The sequence below is a fragment of the Lissotriton vulgaris genome, chromosome 1_1 (assembly GCF_964263255.1).
Source record: "Lissotriton vulgaris chromosome 1_1, aLisVul1.2, whole genome shotgun sequence".
In the NCBI taxonomy this organism is placed as follows: Eukaryota; Metazoa; Chordata; class Amphibia; order Caudata; family Salamandridae; genus Lissotriton; species Lissotriton vulgaris.
The window spans coordinates 569,523,111-569,543,609 of record NC_141685.1 but is presented as its reverse complement, the minus strand read 5'-3'; the positions used below and the strand labels follow the sequence as shown (position 1 = coordinate 569,543,609).

Genomic DNA, 20,499 nt, shown 5'->3' with positions numbered 1-20,499 from the left:
GACTAACCACCCCCCCCGCCTGGGGGTCCTGGAGCGCTGTGGCTGGAGACCGGTGAAGGTGCTCTGAGGGCTTGGGGCCATCGGGGTTGTCTGAGACCGCCATTGTCACCGACTGTTGGGCCCTACTGGAAGCCTGTCTCCTTTCTTCACCGGTGGTGCGCGGGAGTTGGGTTCGGTCACTGCGCCGGGTGGCGGAGGCTTTAACGGGGATGCTGGCTTCCCCCCTCCCTCCTCAGGCCGCATTGAGCAGATTTCTTCTACGGCATGGGCAGAACCCGCACCACCCAGAACCCCGTTCCTCCATCCCAAACAAAAATGGATCAGTTCACTAAGTCGGATCGCGACCCAGGTAGAGCAACGCCGGCGGTGTATGGAGCTGCCGGAGGGGATCTCTCCACCATCTTACAGGCGATAAGTACATCGCAGGCCTCTGTAGAGAATAAGATCGGGGAGGTGCGGTGGATGTGGCCCTAATCCGCCAAGACCTCCGCAAGGCCTCGGAACGCATCACAGAAGCCGAATCCCGCATCTCCACTGTGGAGGACGAGGTGGGCACCCTCAAATCCCAGGTGGCCCGCCTTCAGATGCAGACCTTGGAGCTACACCGCAGGGCCGAAGATGCCGAAAATAGGGCGCGAAGAAACAATCTGCGCCTCCTGGGATTCCCGGAGGGGGTGGAGAAGGGTCATACTGCCACCTTTATAGAGACCCGGGTCCGCTCCTGGATGCCCAACGAGAAGCTTTCCCCCTGGTTTGCGGTGGAACGAGCCCACCGCTCACTCCCTCCCAAGCCCTCGCCTGGGGCTCCTGCTCGCCCCATCGTCCTTAGGATCTTCAATTTCCGGGACAGAGAAGCTATTTTGGGGGTGGCCAGGAAGCTGGGTCCGCTGCATTTCCAGAACTCCAGAATTATGGTCTTTCCAGACAACTCCCGAGAGGTGCAAACCCAACGTCGATCCTCTGACAAAGTGAAGCATAAATTTAGGACCATGGGTCTTCGCTATGGTTTCCTCTTTCCAGCAAGGCTCAAGGTGATCTTCCAGGAAAAGTCGTTCTTCTTTGATACCCCCCAAGCGGAATTACCCGCCTACCTGGGGTGTCCCTCTTTCCTGCTCGGAAGGCCCCGACACAGCCAAGACAGGACGAGCCATGTCCCAGCGGCGGCACACCGGGTACCGGAAGAGGGGTAACCGACGGGGTGGAGCATCCCGTTCATTGGAGGCGCAGCCCCAGTGCTCTCCGCCCCAGACTCTAAATCAGGGAGCCGCCTCCCCCACCCTGGCCTCATCACTGATTGATCTGGGCAGTGTTCCCGGACCCGAAGAGACTCTACGAGGGGCCATGTCAGACTCGGATCTGTCTGGGAGCCCTGTGATCCGCGGATCCGGTGGGGATGATGGAGTATGACCGGTGCCACAGGTTGTGCAACTTGCAATGCTTGATCTCAGGCCTACGTCAGATGGGTGTAAAAATCTTTAACTATGCAGATGACATGCAGCATATTTTCACCCTTGACAACTCTGTAGATTCCAAGGACTTTGTCAAAAAGTTCATGCTGTATGTCAAAACTTGGATGAGTGAAAATCATCTAAAGCTAAACTCAGAAAAAACTGAGATCATTGTCCCCCACAGTAAACCTGACTGTGAGGCACCCACTCCTAAATCCACTATAAAAAGCCTTGGTCTTCATATCGATGCAGACCTCTCTATGTGCTCTCAAATTGGTTCAGTGACATCAGCATGTTTTGTCCAACTGCGCAAATTGCGCAAAATCAGATGTTTCTTCAGCAAGTAAGCCATCACTCAAATTGCCATAGCCCCCATCCTCTCTAAAATCGATTATGGAAATGTCCTATACATTGGACTTCCACAATTCCAGAGACATCACTTGCAGATGATTCAGAAGCAAGCGGCCAGAATCATCTTTCTTAAGGATGGGCGTTGCCACATCACCACTCTGCTCAGAGATCTTCATTGGCTCCCAGTGGAGCAAAAAACCTTGTTCAAGGCAGGTTGCACACTCTTTAAAGCCACCCAAGATACAGGTCCAAGATTCATTGTATCTTTGATCAATAAATATCTACCCAAGCGCACTCTGAGATCCTCACACCAGAACCTTCTGACGGTACCTAGAATCCGTCGCAAACGTATCGGCGGGACCAGGTTCTCTTTCCTGGGGCCCAAGATCTGGAACAACTTTCCAGCTTTTCTCAGGCTTGAAAAAGATTACCTGCGGTTCAGGAAGCTGTTGAAAACTTGGCTCTTTACTATGGCCTATAACTAGCTGTCTCTGGCATAACACTGCATTCATCCACCAACTTCTACAATGCCAAGGAACCTGTCGGTGTATGTTGCGCTTTATAAATCCCCATGTAACATAACCATGTAAAATAACAATGCGCCCTTGGGGACTCTCTGCATCGTAACTGTTCTTGCCCCCACAGGCTGGGGCCGAACTGGCTCTAGGAATGATCCGATGGGGTCTGATCCTTCAGTGCAGTCCCGGGTCTGATACTCTGTTCTTGCATGCTCATTATCTACTGAACTCAGCTGTTAGCATTTTATCTGTGTACATGGAGGGGGTCCAACTCAGCCTTGTCCTGGCTCGCTTGTTGCTAACCATTTTAGATTAGCGATTCACCTCTTTGTGGGGTAGTTGGTGTTTGGGTTTTTCAGGGCGACAGATGCTTCCACTTCAGAAGTGTAGGGTGGGGGGAGTTGGGGGGCGAGGGAAAGGAGGGAGACCGTTGTCTCCGGTTAGTTTGTTGTTTTTAGCCGCCCACGGGCCGCTGTTTTTTGTTCGCATTGGTAGCTGCGAGTTCCTAGATGTTCCTGCTGCCGGCAAACAGATCGTCCACGGGCGACTTGGCGGCTGAATGTCTGGTTCCTGCAGGACTCTGCGCTGGTGGAGTCCCTCAGGCAGGAATTGCGTCACTACTTCGCTACTAACAGCGGGGACGCTGTGGGAGGCAGGGTGTGGCCCGATGACTAGTCCACGCGAAACGTGTGGAGAAGACCGCCCAGCTAGTGCAGCTGGAGAATCAGGCAATACACCCAGAGAGAATTTAACTGACTAACGGCGACGATGACTCCTCTCGACAACTAGCATTGGTCCGTGGGGAGATATAGTTGGAGTCCGCTAAAATGCTCTGGCGCTCCTCGGTGGCGCGTATTTATGGGTGGGGCGACAAGAACGGCAAGCTTCTACACAACCTGGTGTCCTATCCCAAAGTTAACCGTATCATTCCCGAGATTCGGTCCAGAACGGGGGTTCACCTCGTAACATCCTCTGCCATCATGCAAACTTTTGCTGGCTACTACGTGACCCTGTACGAGGCTCACTCCCCCCCCCCCCCCCCCCCTTACTCCTCTGACGGACCTGCTGGATGGGACCGGTACTCGGCTGCCATGCCTCCCCTAGGAGACTGCAGATACCTGAGACCACCCCCTCACCCCGGAAGAAATTCACGGGGCGATTTCCCTATTACACCCAGGCAACATGCCCGCGCCTGACGGCTATCCCCAGGAGTACTAAGCGGCCTTCCGCGAGGAATTGGTTCCCCACCTAGAGAAGCTCTTCAGTCACGTGGTGGAGGAGGGTTCCTTCCCGCCTGAAACTGACGTGGCTACCATAGTAGTCATTCCAAAGACGCAACCGCCCGCCCTGAACTGTGCGGACTACCGTCCAATTTCGTTGATTAACACAGAGGTTAAGATTTCTGCCCCCGCGATAGCCCAGCAACACCGCTCCCTCCTACAGGATTTGGTCCATCCCGACCAGTGTGGGTTCATTCCGTCCAGGGGTACCTGCCACTGCATTCGTCGTCACCACTTGGCTATGGCCCACCGACACCACCTGACCCCGTGTCTGGCACTGCTTTTCATTGACTTTGAAAAAGCCTTTGATACAGTGGATTGGATTTACCTCGAGGGGGTGCTGGAGCAGATGGGATTTGGCCTTCCCTTCCACCGCATGATCAAGGTCCTTTACAGTAACCTCTGGGCCTGTGTCCTCATTAATGGTGAGCATTCTGATACCTTGCCAATCCGAAGGGTTGCCCGCTCTCACCGCTCTTCTTCGCGTTGGAGCACCTGGCGGCGGTCATCCGCCAAGACCCTCTCATCCGGGGTTGGGCCTAGGATCGGAGTCAGGTGGACAAGATAGCTCTCTACGCGGACGACGTCCTGCGAAGGCAGCCATTCAAATACCCGGGCGTATGGGTTGCACTTCTACCAGATCTTGAATGGGCCCTGAATGTTACACCTTTAGTCACTAGGATGAAAGCAGACCTCAAGAAATGGCAGACCCTTCTCCTCAACCCCCTGGGCAGGAGTGCACTTTTTAAAATGATGATCCTTCCCCGTTTCTTTTACACTTTGCAAAACATCACTGTCCACCTCCCAGGTAGTTGGTTCCGGGAACAAGATGGCGTTCTCACCTGGTTCTTATGGGGAGGAGGGAGGCCGCGCATGTCCCTGGCGCACTGTCGTATCCCCCACTTCGACGGAGGCATGGGGTGACCAATCTCCACCTTTACTACCTGGCCTCGAGACTCATTGTGATCCACGACTCGTTTGTGGGCGGCTGGTCCGACCCAGCGTATCGGGTGGAACTTAGAACACTGGCCCAACCACAGATTCAGGCATTTCTCTATGGTTGCCGGTGCCGCAGACTCTACCCCCGGTCACTAGGACGGTGCTCACGGCCTGGCGAGCAGCCCTTCGCCACGTGCAATGGGATCATATTCTCACCAAGCAGACGGTGCTGTGGTCTGGGGCCTGGTTGCGGGAGGTCTCGTCCCTGCAGGCATTCCACCGTTGGGACCTCATTGGGATCTTGCTGATTGGAGACGTCTGGGTAGGAGACCACATCCGATCCTTCGCTGACCTACAGCAACGCCAAGCCCTCCTTTCCTCCCAATTCTATAAATATCTACAACTTAGACATGCCCTCCACACCCACATTCCATCCCCCACCTCTCTCCCAGAATTCAGCCCCCTGGAGGCTCAGGTGATGATGGGAAACCTGGGGCTGGGGGGAGTGTCCCGAATCTACAGGTCACTGCTGAACAATGGTCCTGCGTCCCTAGACCGACTCCGGGCTCGCTGGGAGGGGTGGCTGGGTTCCCTGGAGGAAGCAGATGGGCGGGACACCCGTAATGGCGCCTAAAACTTTGACAACATCCTCCAAGTTACGCCTGGTCCAACTTTACTACCTCCATGCAGCTTACCTCACTCGCGCCTTTTCCGGGCCCAGATGAGATCCCCCCCAGCATGCGCGCGCTGTGACTCCACTCCAGCAGATTTCTATCACATGGTAGGGCAATGTCCAGCCCTGGCGAATTTCTGGAGAGGGGTGGAACTTGAACTTACGCGGGCCTTAGGGTTGGAGGTTCCCCATGAACCGATGTGTTTGCTATTGGGGGTCTAAGACGGCCAAGACGGCTCCAGGGCTGACAAACATTTTCTGGGAACTGCAGTGGCAGTGGCGAAAAGAGACATAGCTGCGCTTTGGTCCCAGGCTAAGGCATCGACTGTGCGGAACTGGAAGAGGGGAGTGGACTGGTGCGGAGCACAGTAAGAATCTCTCTTCGAGGCCTGGGGTTGCCCCGAACTATTTGGCAAAGTGTGGGGTAAATGGTTTAATATGCTTCCACTGTGAGGGCCTAAATACTTTTGTACACTTGCAAGGGTTTGGGAACTCCACGTCCGGTCCAAATGAGCCACCTACATTGTCTTGTCGAGTGTTTGGGATGTGCTGTTTTGTTACTACGCTGAATCTGTTACCAATGACATTCACTGTTATTCAAAAAACAATAAAGTTGATTATAAAAAAAAAATCCACATTGTCCAGTGGGCTTTCTACCGATCCTGGGTTTTGGGTATAAGCAAAATTGCAGCGAACACCCCAACCTGCCTGTGCAATGAGAGGAGGGGGCATAAAGAATGTATTGGCCCCTTTGGGGTGGGGGCATGGCCCTATGCCAGTGTGGACTGTTCCTATCCCTTTCTTTTATCAGAAAAAGTTTCCCTGTTGTCTACTGGAGGACATGCCGAACTCTCCCTTCTACCGGCCAGGCCAGGCATGAATCTGAGAGGGCAATCTAAACGGCTTGTTTGAGTTTGAGAACTGGAACTGAGACAGTGTACCACACAATATCCCCTTTCTTTACACTGTCATTTCATGAAGAGACAATACCATATGGTGGCAGGGAAGGGGACATCTAAACCATTGTACTGAATGAGTATCCAGATCCTCTCTGGAGACTTCAAGTAGGTGAAGTCCATAAAGTAGTGTCAAAATACCATAGGATATCAGCTGTAGCCTTATTTTTCTTTGGCAGTGGGAGAGGGTTGGGGGTGTAGGGGGCATTAGTGCCTCTCAGGCAGTTCTCTTCATGAAGCACCGTCCCCTCCAAAGCCCTACCCGTCCTCCCACTGTGATACTTTTTCTTTCAGTTGGCAGGTCTGGACCCGATCTCTACACAAACAGTGGAATGTTATATAGCATGCTCATGTCTATTCTGGATGGCGTGACACCAGCGACAGACTAATGAAGGCTTCTCCAACGAGCTTGTGAGCTACTTGTAGCTCACTATCTACCTTTTGGTAGCACTCTTGTATGCAACCTAGCCTAATTGAGAGTGTGTTTGAGACAAAACATGGTGTATTTTCAAAACGAATAAAGCTGGCATTTAGAGTAAAACGTGGAATGTCCAAAATATGCTTAAATCTGATATTTGAAAGATCAATCATGGTGTTGCGGAGACTATTGTTAATTGTAGTACCTTGGTGCCAGGAGCTTTGGACCTATGGCATTCCTAATTGACAAATACATTTTTACATCACTGCTGGCAGCCCTACCTAATGCACAGAGGTGATCACAGCTACTAATTTTGCATATGATGGCCACCATTGTACTCTTGTCTGGAGTGGTCACTGTTTCAACACTAATAATAGTAGAAGCTCAGGATGATTTTCTTTGAACAAACTTTTACTGAAGAAAAAGTTGGAGACCACTCGATTAATAAATAATGTTCAGGAAACAGTGCAGCGTGTGAGTTAACTGGACATTAAAAGACTGTAAAAAATAAATAAAAGAAAGGACCCCAAAGTTTCCATAGAGAAAATGTCACCGCCCTGACAATTATGCAAGAATGCAGTTTCTTGGGCCCTTTTTTGATACAAATATTTAATTTCTCAGCACTTTAACTCACATGAACGTTATAAAATGCATATTTAAATCTGTTAAATATCATATTTGTCTGTTGTAACAGGAGTGAAAAAGTTATTTTAGCTCTCACTGAAAAACTTCCATAGACATGACACTTGGACCACTGTAAAGGCTTACAGATATCTTTGTAAACAACCCTAACATACATAGATTATTTGTGGTTAAAGTCAATATCTGATAGACAAACGAGTCATGCATAATGACTGCTGCAAGTGTAATTGACTTCTTGGAACTATTTCCACTACATCCGTCGAGCCAGCCAACTACTCCATATTAACTTTGACAACTTTCAGCCTTGAGAAAGTCAGGGTGGTGACGAAACGCGCGTTGGCTGTTTCTCATGTTCTTCACAACAAGGACTAGACTACTATTCACAAAATAGAAGAAACTTTATGATTGTGTTAACAAATGGATATGTTCTAGTCCTTGCAACTTTTTGTACTACAAAATAAATCAATGACTGATTAGATGACTATTTCCCGTGTATACTGTGTTACAATGACTCTCTCTTCATTCCATTCTCTTTGGGTTAGATTGACAGATTATGGTCATAAATCTATTTTAAAATATTGTGAGTGCCAGGGTTTTCTTGTAAATGTTTCACAAGCTATGTATGTTTATTGTGTCATCTACACCTTAGGTAGTGGGGTATTTTACCCTGAGTGGCACCAACCCTACTTTTCTGTATGAAGTTCACTTCCCAATATTCATTCTATAAACCCATATTTTTAGCAATTTTGTGGTACGACCCTTGTATCCACTACTACCTTCCGTTTGTCTTTTATAAAGAAATATGCGCCACAGACATATTGTTATGCTAAGGAGAAAGGCTGGTTTGAGCTTACTTGTAAGCAAGTAAAAAAACGCTTGAGAAAGGCAGCCAAACCAATTAGGCAGTCTCCAGAAGGTGATTTAAATCAAGAGCTGTATAGGTTAAAGGCCTGTATAGGCAGCTGGTTAAAGAGAAAAAAAGCCTCTTTTTATTATAAAAAGTGGGACAATAGGATTAGGGTATATAATTTGGGGGCCAATGACAGTTCTTGTCTAAAGTAAACAAATTCTTCAGCCCCCATGGGGGGGATCCTTCCATTTATGATCGCTGAGGATATCTAAGCAACACACCTACATGGTCTATATGGAAACCCTCCAACTTTCTCTAGTGTTAACTGTACACCCTCTACAAAGTTGCCTCTTTCGAGGTTTTCAATGAAAGAAGTAAAGGTGGTAATTGAGTGGATTAAACTATCAAGAGCCATCGGTCCCGATAATATCCCGGCAGGACTAAGTCCTGTAGCACCTGGTGGGCAAGGGTGCTTTCTCTCCGGTTCTGCTGGATAGCCTTACAGGTAACTACGCCCTTTCCTGGACGGGCTCAATAGTGAAACAGGGGAATGGTTCAGACCCTTCACATTATAGATTAATTAGCCTTTTGGTCATCTCTGTGAATGTATTCTCAAAGACCTTACTCTCGCGGCTGGATGAATGGGCACTAAAATGACAATAACAAATCAATTAGTAGAGCCAGGGTTATGAATTTTTAAAGTTTGAGGTAAAAAGTAGCACCTAAAAGATCAAAGCACCAGCCATGGACATCTAGCTGTGCAGGGCTGTCAAAGTCGAAAAATATGGCCGATGGCGATGGAGTAAGAGTTGGATACAAAAAGTGGAATGGGGCCGGTTGGCGCTTAAGTTCAAACTTAGAAGAAATGCCAGGAAAAAGTTGTCTGAGAAGGTAAAGTTCAGCAAGGCAAGGCTGCAGGCAGTCTCTGATGAGGAGGCGAAGTTGTCAGGAAGCCGATGGATGAAGTCGCAGAGGTTTCCACGTTTGATCTATGGTTCTTATTACGACTGCCGTAGTTGAGGTGGCGGTCTGTGGTCAGGTTTCTCATACTGTCTAGTTGACGTCACAAACAACCCCTCAATGAAAAACATCCCTGTTGATCATAGTTATAAATCTATATTTTGTTAATTTACAAATGCTTATTTACACAATTACAAGAACTGTAAAGGTAATACAGGAGCCCATTTCTGAAACCATTCTGATTTTCTAACTGTATGCGGACTTGGTAGATGCAATTTGGTTTTAAGTACATTGATGGAATTTAAAAATAAAGTATATTTCTGATAAACCAAATGTGCTTTTTTTTAAAGCTGAAAATGAATTCAGGCACGACAAATGCAATTTTTGAGACCAAAAACTTCTGCGGAAGGTGATTGTATTTACTCCAAAACTTAGCAATAGCCCTATAAATGAAAAGATTTCAGAGTTGTACATATCACAAATACCAATGGAGTATAAATTCTTCTTACACATACCTTCCAACCTGTAACACTGTATGCCTTCCCAGCACTTCCAATAGTTATTGTTCTTTCCCACATACCAGGCAATGTAGCTACAAATAAGAAAATATGTTAATATTTTGTAAGTGAATAATACACTAAATTAGACTTTTTCTAAAGTTGGCAGTTCTTCAGAAAAATGAATCAAAATTAGCTGCTGTTGTTTTCTGACAATTGTTAGGGTCCTGTTTACAAGGCTATAGTTTTTCCAACCATTGTCCTCATCATAAAAGAGGATAATGTGTATGAGCTGTAGATAGACCCAACTTACAAAGGATGCTACCTATTTTCCATTATGAATAGAACAGTGTTTATAATGTGGGTTACTGGTGTCGGGAAAACCTGCGAGAAGGAGTCTACTTCTGTAACGGTGGGTGGACGGGCGTGGTCTAATTTGCAAGGGGCCATGCTTTTTTAAAGTGAGGTCCATCTCAATTATGTATTACAGAGGAGGCAATGAAGAACATATTGCTCCAAATAAGACTAGCATTATTGGTCTTCTTTTGAGAAGTTTATGTCAGACAGCAAAGGATCTCCCAGAATCTTGCAGAGCAGTGGTGTCACACTGAGGGGTAAGCCTTAGACCACTAAATATTGGCCAGAGACATCCTTACCAAAGATGAGGAATATTATACTTGTACCACCTGGTTGGCGAAGACATTTCAGGACAACAAAGCAGAGAACCACTGCAAAAGAAAGGCCTGGACATGCAGGAAAACTGACTGCTCTGACCTTTTTCTTAACCGCAAGCATGAACAGAGACGGGTTATTTTTAGTAATCCTTCTCCACCCAGGCATTACCGTCTGGTGAATACAGGGTAATAAATACACTACAATGAGGCCCTATATGTATAGACATAGCAGTGACTTCATCCCTCTCCTTCCCCAACGAAGGCTCAATAGACCGCATCACAGTTCTCAGGATTGAAGCCAGACGTTTGGATGGTAGTTCACTTACAAAATAAAATGGTTTAAGAAAAGTAATCTTGATAAAAGGCAACTTACTACTGAAATTCCTTTAATTCAAAAGAAATGTCTTGTTTCTAAACCAAGCTATAGAACCGATTAACATTCATAGTAGGTAAGCCTAGGTTATGAAACCAAAGCAAATGCAAATGTTTATTTTGCTTAGCATCAGACACTTCTGAGTCATGGGCAAAAAGGCAAATTAATATCTTGATAACCAAAAAATGTTAGCTGAAGCAATAGGTGAGTGAGTGCTGTCTAGAGTCCAGGGCCAGACGTCGAGTGAAACACTCAAAACACTGGAAAAGCTCCAGAAATTGAGGATAGACCCAAAAAGGTATAGCTCAATGCTCCAGGGTCCTGCTAGCAGGAGCCGGAAAAAAGAACTGAAAGTAAAAGGCCTTTGGCTGTGCATCCTGGGATACCGAGGGTCTCTGGAGAGTTCCTTAATGGCACGGTATCCCTTTTCCAGACCCATAATGACAGCCTATGGGGCTTGTCTGTCCAACCCTTCCTCTCTATCATGAAAAAGGATTTTTGTGAAGGGGAGGTTCTCTAGGTGTGAAACTTTACAAAGTGTGTGAAATTTAATATTATTTGGCTATCTTTTCCACTTCGAGTTGAAGTGCTGGCCAATGTAGCCTTGTAGTTTAAGGCTGCATTATTTGTCTTTTATTTTCTCTTATGTGTCTATGCAGGACTGCAGAAGAAGACAACTTAATAGACTATTTCGATTGCTCCGGGGTCCACGCACATGGGCGGGACTATTTACAATATTATGTCTATACACAGAGATCCCCTACTACAGAAGCCATGCTATAAGAGAAACGGGACGACGATGCACCAGAGATATTACCGACTGCTGACTGACGCCGCATGAGCTCAGCATTTGACCTTTTACAGGAAACCCATCTAACGTGTGGGAAATTCACCAAATTGCACACCAGATGGCGAGGCCAACTGTATGTCCCTGGCAACTCAGCCTACACCTGGGGGGAGGCACTATGGCTTATGGCAGGGCTACCGTTTGGGATGGCAAATGTAGATCTAGAAAACGCCAGCCACTTCACCCAGGAGCAGGGCCACTTAGATGGCACACATTTAAATATTGAGATGGTTTATGTTCTCTTTCTGGGGCCGCCTGTCCACCCCGTACACACCACAACACCGACAATGGTTAGCACATTGGGATCTAGCCGACATGTGGTGCTTGGGAAACACTCCCTGCTGCGAGCACTCCTTTAATTACCCTGTGCACAGTCTCCATCCTGGTTGTGATAGGTGTCTTTGTTTATACTCTGTTCATAATAGAGTGAAATCGACCTCCTATCGCCCTCGCACACACTCCCCTAGACATGGTATTAACCTAGCGCAGGACATTGGCCCGGTCATCACTTAGAAACTGAAAGTATCTATGAGGAAGGATCTAGTGTTCCAAAAGATGCTCCTAGATCATATAACTGTATTTTTGTGTGAGAATAAAGGCACAGCCTCCTCTCCCACCATTGAGTGGGAAAAGTTTAGAGAAGTTAATCGGGGTTTAAACATCAAAACTACTGCAGGCGCCAGACAAGCTTTAGGCCGAGATATTTTGTAATTATACGTTTCCCTACAGGACATTGACCACCAGACCCTATCATCACCTGCCCACCTTCACTCTGCATGGGCTTCTTATTTCCATACTTTGGAACAGCTACATTGCCACGATTTCTCAGAATACTGTACTAGAACACATAAAGAGGTAGATGGACCCAGCTTCTTATTGGCGCAGCTATTTTCCGCCATCCTCAGATTACGATTTCTCTTAGCATTGTCTGAAGTTCACGGAAAATATTGTGGTAAAAATTATACATGCCAAAAATATTGTGTCAAAAATATTGTTTACCATAATATCGTGCTTCTATACTTAGAATGGTAACTACAAAAACATCGAAAAAATATTATTGACACTAATATCGTACAAAAATAGACAAAATATTGATGTTTTATTATAGAGTTTAAAGTAGTAAATATTTTTATCTATAAATTTCATATAATGTAAATAAAATATTTTTCACCAATATTCAAAAAATATATATATATATATATATATATATATATATATATATATATATATATATATATATATATATATATGTTCCAAACGAAAAGCACCCAACCATTGGAGTTCCATGCACATCATTTCAAGTAGTTTAATTTGCCGGGCAGAGTTGCAAAAAAAATAAAAAAATAAAAATATATATATATATATATATATATATTTATATATATATATATATATATATATATATATATATTTGTATTTATATAAATATATGATAGTGTAACATTTAATTAAAATATTTATTTTAAATTATATTACATTTTTTACATATTTAATACCATGAACATCTATATTATATATAAATATATTTTTTAATAAAAAATATATATTGTACATTAGGTTTGGTAATAGTTTATATTTGGAGTCTAAGAATATTAAATGAACTATTCCTACTCTAATTTATGAAACGGTAGGAAAAGTGTTGGATTTGGGAGAGGTTAGAATTACTATTTCAACTGCAGTCACCGTAATAACAGGGAAAGTATTGGAGTTTGGAGTAGATAAGATTTACTATTGCTGTTCGGAACAGTAGGGAAAGCACTGGACTTTGGAGGGGTGAAATTTACTATTCCCACTCCAATCGAAACAGTAGGGAAAGTGTTGAATGTTGGATGGCTAAAAGTTACTATTCTTACTCCAAACAGGGCAAAAGTAGGTTAAGCGCTGGATTTCAGCGGGGTGAACTTTACTATTTCCACTCAAAAAAACAGTTGCAACTGTACGCAAAGAGTTGAATTGTGAAGAGGTTCATTTTACAATTCCTACTGCAGTCTAAGCAGGAGTAAGGAAAGTAATTTACTTCAAACACTTTACATATATGAGTAAACCCATGAATGTAGAAAAGATATTAAAATGATACTATAAAAAATATATATGTAGAAGCAAGCCCAGCCCGGTGTTCCGCGGCCACATCATTCAACTTTATGAACATCTCTCCCCTGTCACCCTGCGAAGGCGACGTGACTTCATGCCTATTACCAACAAACTGAGAGTTGAACATTCACTATCAATGAGGTCACATGTTTGCTCTTGTTTCCCTGGGAAGGCAAACACGACATCCGGTCCCTGGTGGAGGCAAAGCATGTCCTGGTACTACCAGCCGATCCTCAGGGCATAGACCCATCACCGCTTGCCAACTAGAGAAGGACTGTGTCCTGTCTGGACCACGATGCGGTCCCATTGTATGGACAAAAACACAAGGAAGCAGCTTCGCAAGAGACCAAATGTGACATTATTCAGCATCTTCATAATATGGAAAAGGGTCCCTCCCCAGCTCCTTCTACTTCTGGCTCTTTCTAGCACTGAGACACTCCTGTAGTATCACCTGTGGCCTTCTTCTCAGCAACAGACACCGTGACCTCCAAGACTCTGGATTATGGATGCAGGATACCACGGGTTCCGGAGTTCACCCTGATCACGCAAGCATACGAAGATTCAGATTGAACGGATGAGCCTGCCACCCAGAATTTGCACCCCAAGAGGGTGACTCCTCATGCGGGATTTGTACATACTCATGCGATCTCCCCGGGACATTGAAGACTCAGTTGGGCCCTGTTCGTCCGTAATTTTTTGGGTTTCATTATTGGTTTCCCTTTCTTATGTCAACCACTGATGGAGTGTATTGCTCACTCTTTCTGTGCTTTACACACTGTTAGAAAATGACCCTCAATGAAGGATGACCCCAAACTTTTTGCCTTCCTCCTCTTTTTGCTGAACTCTTTATGTTGGGCGCTTAAGTGATTGTGCTTCTCCCCTAAAGCATGATGGCAATAGTGTATACCTTATTGGCATATTTGACGTACTGGTAAGTCCCCTGTAAAGTGGTATACTATATACCAAAGGCTTGTCCTTCGAATGCTACTAGTGGGCTGCAGCACTGTTTATGCTACCCACAGAAGTAAACAAAAGAAAGTGCCAGTGCTGATGTAAATAATATTCATGCAACTAATGACCAAAACAGAACTCGAAAAAATCAGGAACGGGAGTAACTATTTAATAGTTTTTTTATTTTAACAATGTTTAGAAAAGAAGGAAATTCTCTATTTTTCATTTACAAAAGGACATATTTACAAAAGGACACATAAAACTAAGGGAAGTGTTTGGAGTTCGTCAATCATACAATATTTCAAGCATATCACATACATTCGAAACACATTCGTACCACTCAGGGACGAGGGAAGTGTGGGGCACAAATAGCAATAAAATCTGTACACTGAGATATACTACAAAATAAACTAAGCAATAGGCCACTGTCTGCGGACACAATTTACAGAAAAATGACAAAAGACAATCACTATATACTGTACAATCCTGAAATGGTCTATAAACAAAACTTTTCCTAATAGTAGAACTCGGTATTGTACTAGCGACTAAGGAAAAACTATAGACTCTTGTCGCTCTCGTAGACACCATGTGGCAGGGGCCTACGCGTTTCGAATCCCGCTTGCTTTCCTGGGATTCTCTTCAGGGCCTTGTGTAGTATCGATGGAGACTAATCCAACTTAGAATGGCACGGGGGGACACAATACAGTTGTCTTTATATCTGGTGTCCTAGCTTTGTAGGCCTTCGTCATAGGAACTGAGGATGGTGGAAGCACACGCTGAAACCGGAGCAGAACACGGAATTTTTCATCGGCACAAGGTAGCCGTATTTTCAAGCTTCAAACCGGAGTACGGTAATTTGTACAGTCGTTCTAAGCCGGTCTGGAGGTGGACCGTAGAGCAGTTTATCAATTCCTTACAGATGCAGGGAGTTAGCGATCGCTAACTGTGACCAAGATATGGTTATCTCTGGTGTCACTATCATTCATTTGCTGGAAGGACGCACGGACCCGCACGGTGCACACACACTCACTCCGGACATGCGCACTGTACCTGCACCCCCGCCCGCCCACTCCCCCCCCCCCCCCCAAGGTCATCACCTAGCTTTGTTGCTTGCTTGCAACATTAAGCCTGGGGGCATACATTAGCCAATGCCAAATTAGCCAATGTGGTGGGGGTCTCACAGGCCGTCATTTGTGTAGCGCGCGAAAACGCTACCAATGACGGCCCTGGGCAGCAGTTGCATTGGTCAGCCCCCGCGCGCTTCCCATATATGCGGGGGCTGACGTGAGCACTCTCTCTTTCGGTGCGGGCCCCCGGGGCGGCAGACGCGGTGTCGGTGATGAGTGGTGGACTGGTGCCTGCGCCGGTGGTGACTGACAGGCAGACTGTCCTCGTTGCACTGCGGGCGGGCGCACTCCACTGACTGCGAGTGACTGACGCCCCGGGCTGCTTGCTGGAGAGGAGCGGCGGTCGGGAGGAGGACTCGTTGTGAGTCAGTGTGTCACTGCTGCCGCCCACCGCTGCCTCACACCCAGGACACACCAGAGTCAACTTGCGGCAGCGCCCAGGCCCAGCCCCAGCCCCAGCCCTAGCCCTTGAAGAGCACAAGACACGGTGCGCAGAGCGTCCCTTGTTTGCCCGTGGTGAAAGTAACACTGCACACCTCTGTCCCGCCAGGGATCCAGGTACAAAGATGCTTTTGACCCATGTGTCGTTAATGCAAATGTCTCGCATTTCAGTTGTTTGTGTAATGGCTATATTTGGAGAAACATGGAAATGTAAAGCCCGCGATTTCGCTTGGGATATACTGTGAGGTATAGCACTTTCCATTCAAACAGCAGTCAGAGGGCCAATTTTCGTCCTTGCACTAGGGCTGGTGACACTGGCTACGCACTCAGAGGACATCTCTTCACTTGTCTGAAGAACGCTGCTTGCTCATTATATGGTTTCAGTAAGAGGCGAACTAGGGAGAAGAGGCAATGGTTTGAATGGTATGGAGATGAGCTGCCCGCACCCCGATCTTAACCAGCAGGTCCGGCCTGCAGTGTGTGTGTGTGTGTGTGCAGATAGCACTGAGGGGTGCAGGGTCGACAGGTGTGGTATGGAGCAGGGAAGTCAGTGGTGGGGCAGGTGAGAGGCTGGCAGTGGTGGGCAGTGCAGGATGCTGACAGAGAAAGCTAAAGCTGGTGGCCAATGTGAGAAGGCAACACTGCGGGGCAGTGTGGTAGGTGCGGGCCTATATATGTATGTATATGGTATCTATATACCCAGGGCCTACTCCAAGGCAGTAGAGTAGTAGAGTAGAGTAGAGTATGTGTGTGAGATACTTCTGAGAGTAGAGTTCCTTAAAGAGGGGAAAGAAGTGTGTCTTCAGCTGTTTCCTAAATTGGACTAGGTGTGGGGCAGTCCTGGTGGATACTGGGATGGTGTTCCAGAGCCTGGGTGCACAGGCGGAGCGGCCTGCAGCACACTGCTTTTCCCTTTCTTGCACTTTCTTCTTTTCAGTCTGCTGTTGACCTGGCTGCAGGTGTGCCAGAGAACCATCTGACATGGGGAGCTAGTCAGTGGGCGAGTTGCTGGTAGTGATGGTTGGAACTTGGAAGGATGATGCAGCCAGTTTTGAAGGTGGCGCAGGCAGTGTTTAATTTGAGCCAGTGTGGTTGCAGGTACTGGGACTTATTTTTCGACACTAGACTTTCCCCCAGAATTAAAGCGAGAATGGCAGAAATGGGGAAAGAAAAGGCAGTGAAAGATGGAGAAGGCAGCACAGGGAGAAGGAAGGGATAAAAAGGACCATGCAAGAGAGAGATAAGGGCGCAAGGAGAATATGTAGTGAATGTGGCGCCTTCCCATGGCCCCACCCCATCCAGATTTAAGAACATTTCGATATACATTTGGCATGAACATCAATTCACCTAAATGCCCGGGCTAGTGGAAGTGACATCTCATGCCATTTGACCCATACTTTAACTTACACAGACTTACTTACATACACACACTCTCAGCAAGGATGTATGACGTTACAACGCAGGCTATTACAACGCCTGCCTTTACAACGCGGTTTTTACATCGCGTACCTTTACAACGCATAGCGCTTAGAGGTGCTGGATAGTGAAAAGTTTAATTTTCTATTCCAACTCCAGTCCCCGTGGACACTAGGGAAGGTGTTGGATAGAAAATTAAACTTATTCCCTATCCTAGAGCGCCCCCCAGCGCAATGCGTTGTAACGGTTTGCGTTGTAATGACCGCGTTGTAATGGTAGTGCGTTGTAAAAGTTTCGTTGTAAAGGCTGTTTACCCTCAGCAAATTTCACATAAACACACTCACCCACAAACATGCACACAACATACATTTAAAAACATTTTTTTTCCTACCTCAGCTACCAGGGACGGCCATATTCCAGCAAATCATACTCCATTATTGAATGCACTAATAGAGAAAATGGTAGCATTATTCACTATTAGTGTAATAAAAAATTAAGGAAAGAGGATTCCCAACCAATGTCCACAAGGACAAGCTGCCTATTTCTTCCAGGCACTGGTTTTGCCACCTTTGGGCCAATGATGCAACGGTAGCGACTGGGGTCTCTTTTAGGAACGAGCCAAGGGTCGCTGCTGCGACCCCTGGTGACTCCTAAATAACTGCCATGTCCACTGGGTAATTCTTGATAAGAGTCAAATTGAAAATTGTGTACAGAAATCACACATTTTACAGGGCATGTCAACATTGACAGCTCACGCAGGATTCAATATACCAAGAGAAGCTGCTGGAAATACTGAGAATAATAATTCCTTCTGAAGATTTGTGCTCAAAACAGTGACCTCATATAGGTCCCCCCCACCGCGGTGCGCGGGCCGAGCTCTATGTGGGGGGCAGGGGGCCTTATGGCAGTACCCTGGCCTTAGAGCTCCTGGGTGAGGGGGGCGAGCTCAGGGAGTGGGCCCTCAGCTCAGTATCCTGGCCTGAGAGCTGCTCCGTCGGTGACGCACTGACTCAGCAAAGGTAGGCGAACTGAAGCCAACACCAGCCTCGGCCCCAGGCCACGCCAGGTCCAGCGGCCCAGCCCCCAGCAGGCCCATCCTTATTTATTTTACTTTATGTATGCGTTTTTATATAGCGCGGACTTTACCCGAAGGCGTCAGAGCGCTTCACAATAGGAACAGTAATGATACATGAGGTCAAAAATTACAAGCAAACAAAGTACAAAAGCAGACGTTAAGTTACATGAGGCAAATGTGACAATTGTGAGCAAACAAAATACATGAGGTAGCAAACACTGCATTACAAGAGGAAAAAGTGACAAGTGTGCAGGTTACAAGAGAAAACAAAGTACAATTAGAGGTATAATACTGCAATATATGCTAGACACTCAGGCACAAGAACAAACGTTACGTAGGCAATGGTGGCGCTTGTGCAAGTATCAAAAGCAAACAAAATTTGAGAGGTAGCAATCTGTAATGTAATGAATAATGAAAACACTAAGGGCCAGATGTATCAAGATACCGTTTTGCAAATTCTAAATAGCGATTTTTGGCTAATCGCTATTTAGAATTCGCAAAACGGTATGTATGTACAAAATCGCAATTTTTTTGCGATTCCTTATTATTCTTTATTTGCGAATTCGCATTTTGCGAATTCGCTAATAAAGAATAATTTTCAATGCATTCCTATGGGCCAGGAGGCCCATAGGAATGATAGTGCAATAATTCTCAAATTGTGAATTCGCAATTTGCTAATCGCAATTTGAGAATTATTTCAAGGGTGCAGGGGTGTCTCAAAGACACCCTGCTGCACCCCTCAAATCTACATGTGTGTGCATGTGGCACATATACATGCCCTATGGGCATGCATGAGTGTCACATGCCACCCTTACAAATGCCAATTAGGGCACTTTTAAAAGAAATCGCAAATTACCATCAACTACAAGTTGGTGGTAAATTGCGATTTCTTAACACAAATTCGCAAACCAAAAATGTGTCACACATATCATTTAAGGAATCGCAAAATTTGCGATTCCTTAAATGCTATGGAAAATTAAGGAATCGCAAAAAATTGCGATTCCTTAAATTGCGATTTTTTGATACATATCAAAAATCGCAAATCGGCCGTTTGCAAGTTGCAAAAGCCGAAATTCTGCGAATTTCGGCCTTTACGAGTCGCAAAAGCCTTGATACATCTGGCCCTAAGTGTTACAGACTTTATTAAAATACAATTTAGAGGGAGCAGTAAATTGCACAGAACACTATTTTTGCCTTGCTTATTCTTTGTTTTCTACTATAGTATTCTCAGCGGTCCCTGTTTCATATGACAAAGTCAGAGTAAGGACTGATTTTAAAATTGAGTAGCTTTAAGGTAGGTGCCCAGTTAACGCCCTCCCACCATCTATATGTTGAATACTATGTACATTTGTCCTTAAAATTGTTTCTGATGATAATTTGTGCATAATTTCAGACTTGCTAATTTGGGCTGGTTTTTGGGCTGGAACTGGTCTGATTGGGCTTCTTTTGGGCTTCTTTTTGAGCGGCTTTGGGCTTGGACCGATGTAGTATTCTCATTTGGAATACTCTTCTGACTTGTTATGTTATCTCTGCCTCTGAACATTCTATATGTGGGAGTTGGACAGAGAGAGAGTTGCTTTTGTGCACTGTGGATATATAAGCTGTTTCCTGCAATAAACGTATTTTTCATTCAGAACATCTCCATCCAATTACTTCAACCGGGTCTAAAAATCTGGCAACACTGTTTGAAGAAGGGCGACGCAGGAGTTCTATCCCTTTGGCATTACAGATGCAGAATCGCGGTCCCTCAGTTAAGCGCTGGGAATTCTCTCGTTCACACTCCATCTCTCCGACTTTAAGCTTTCTCAATAGTCCACTTTACTTTGGCATTTGACCACAGCATATAGGCAGCGTTTTCCTCAGCTTTGACTCGATATTAGAGCACATACGAGACATAGGGAGTGGCACTCTTTTTATTCGACCATGAGCACGTTTAGATGTTCCCTTTACATTTTTCTTTTTCTGAAGCGCA

General features: G+C 45.8%; 1 protein-coding gene across 2 annotated transcripts in view; it reads right to left on the bottom strand.

Annotated features, from left to right (window-relative positions):
- KYAT3 (kynurenine aminotransferase 3) overlaps nucleotides 1–20,499 on the bottom strand; it is a 425,395-nt gene that overhangs the window by 70,092 nt on the left and 334,804 nt on the right. For both annotated transcript variants that reach the window (XM_086953965.1, XM_086953966.1), the window contains one exon: nucleotides 9,551–9,627. In XM_086953965.1, coding sequence (XP_086810091.1) covers nucleotides 9,551–9,627 — 77 coding nt within the window. The remainder of the gene's footprint in view (nucleotides 1–9,550; nucleotides 9,628–20,499) is intronic.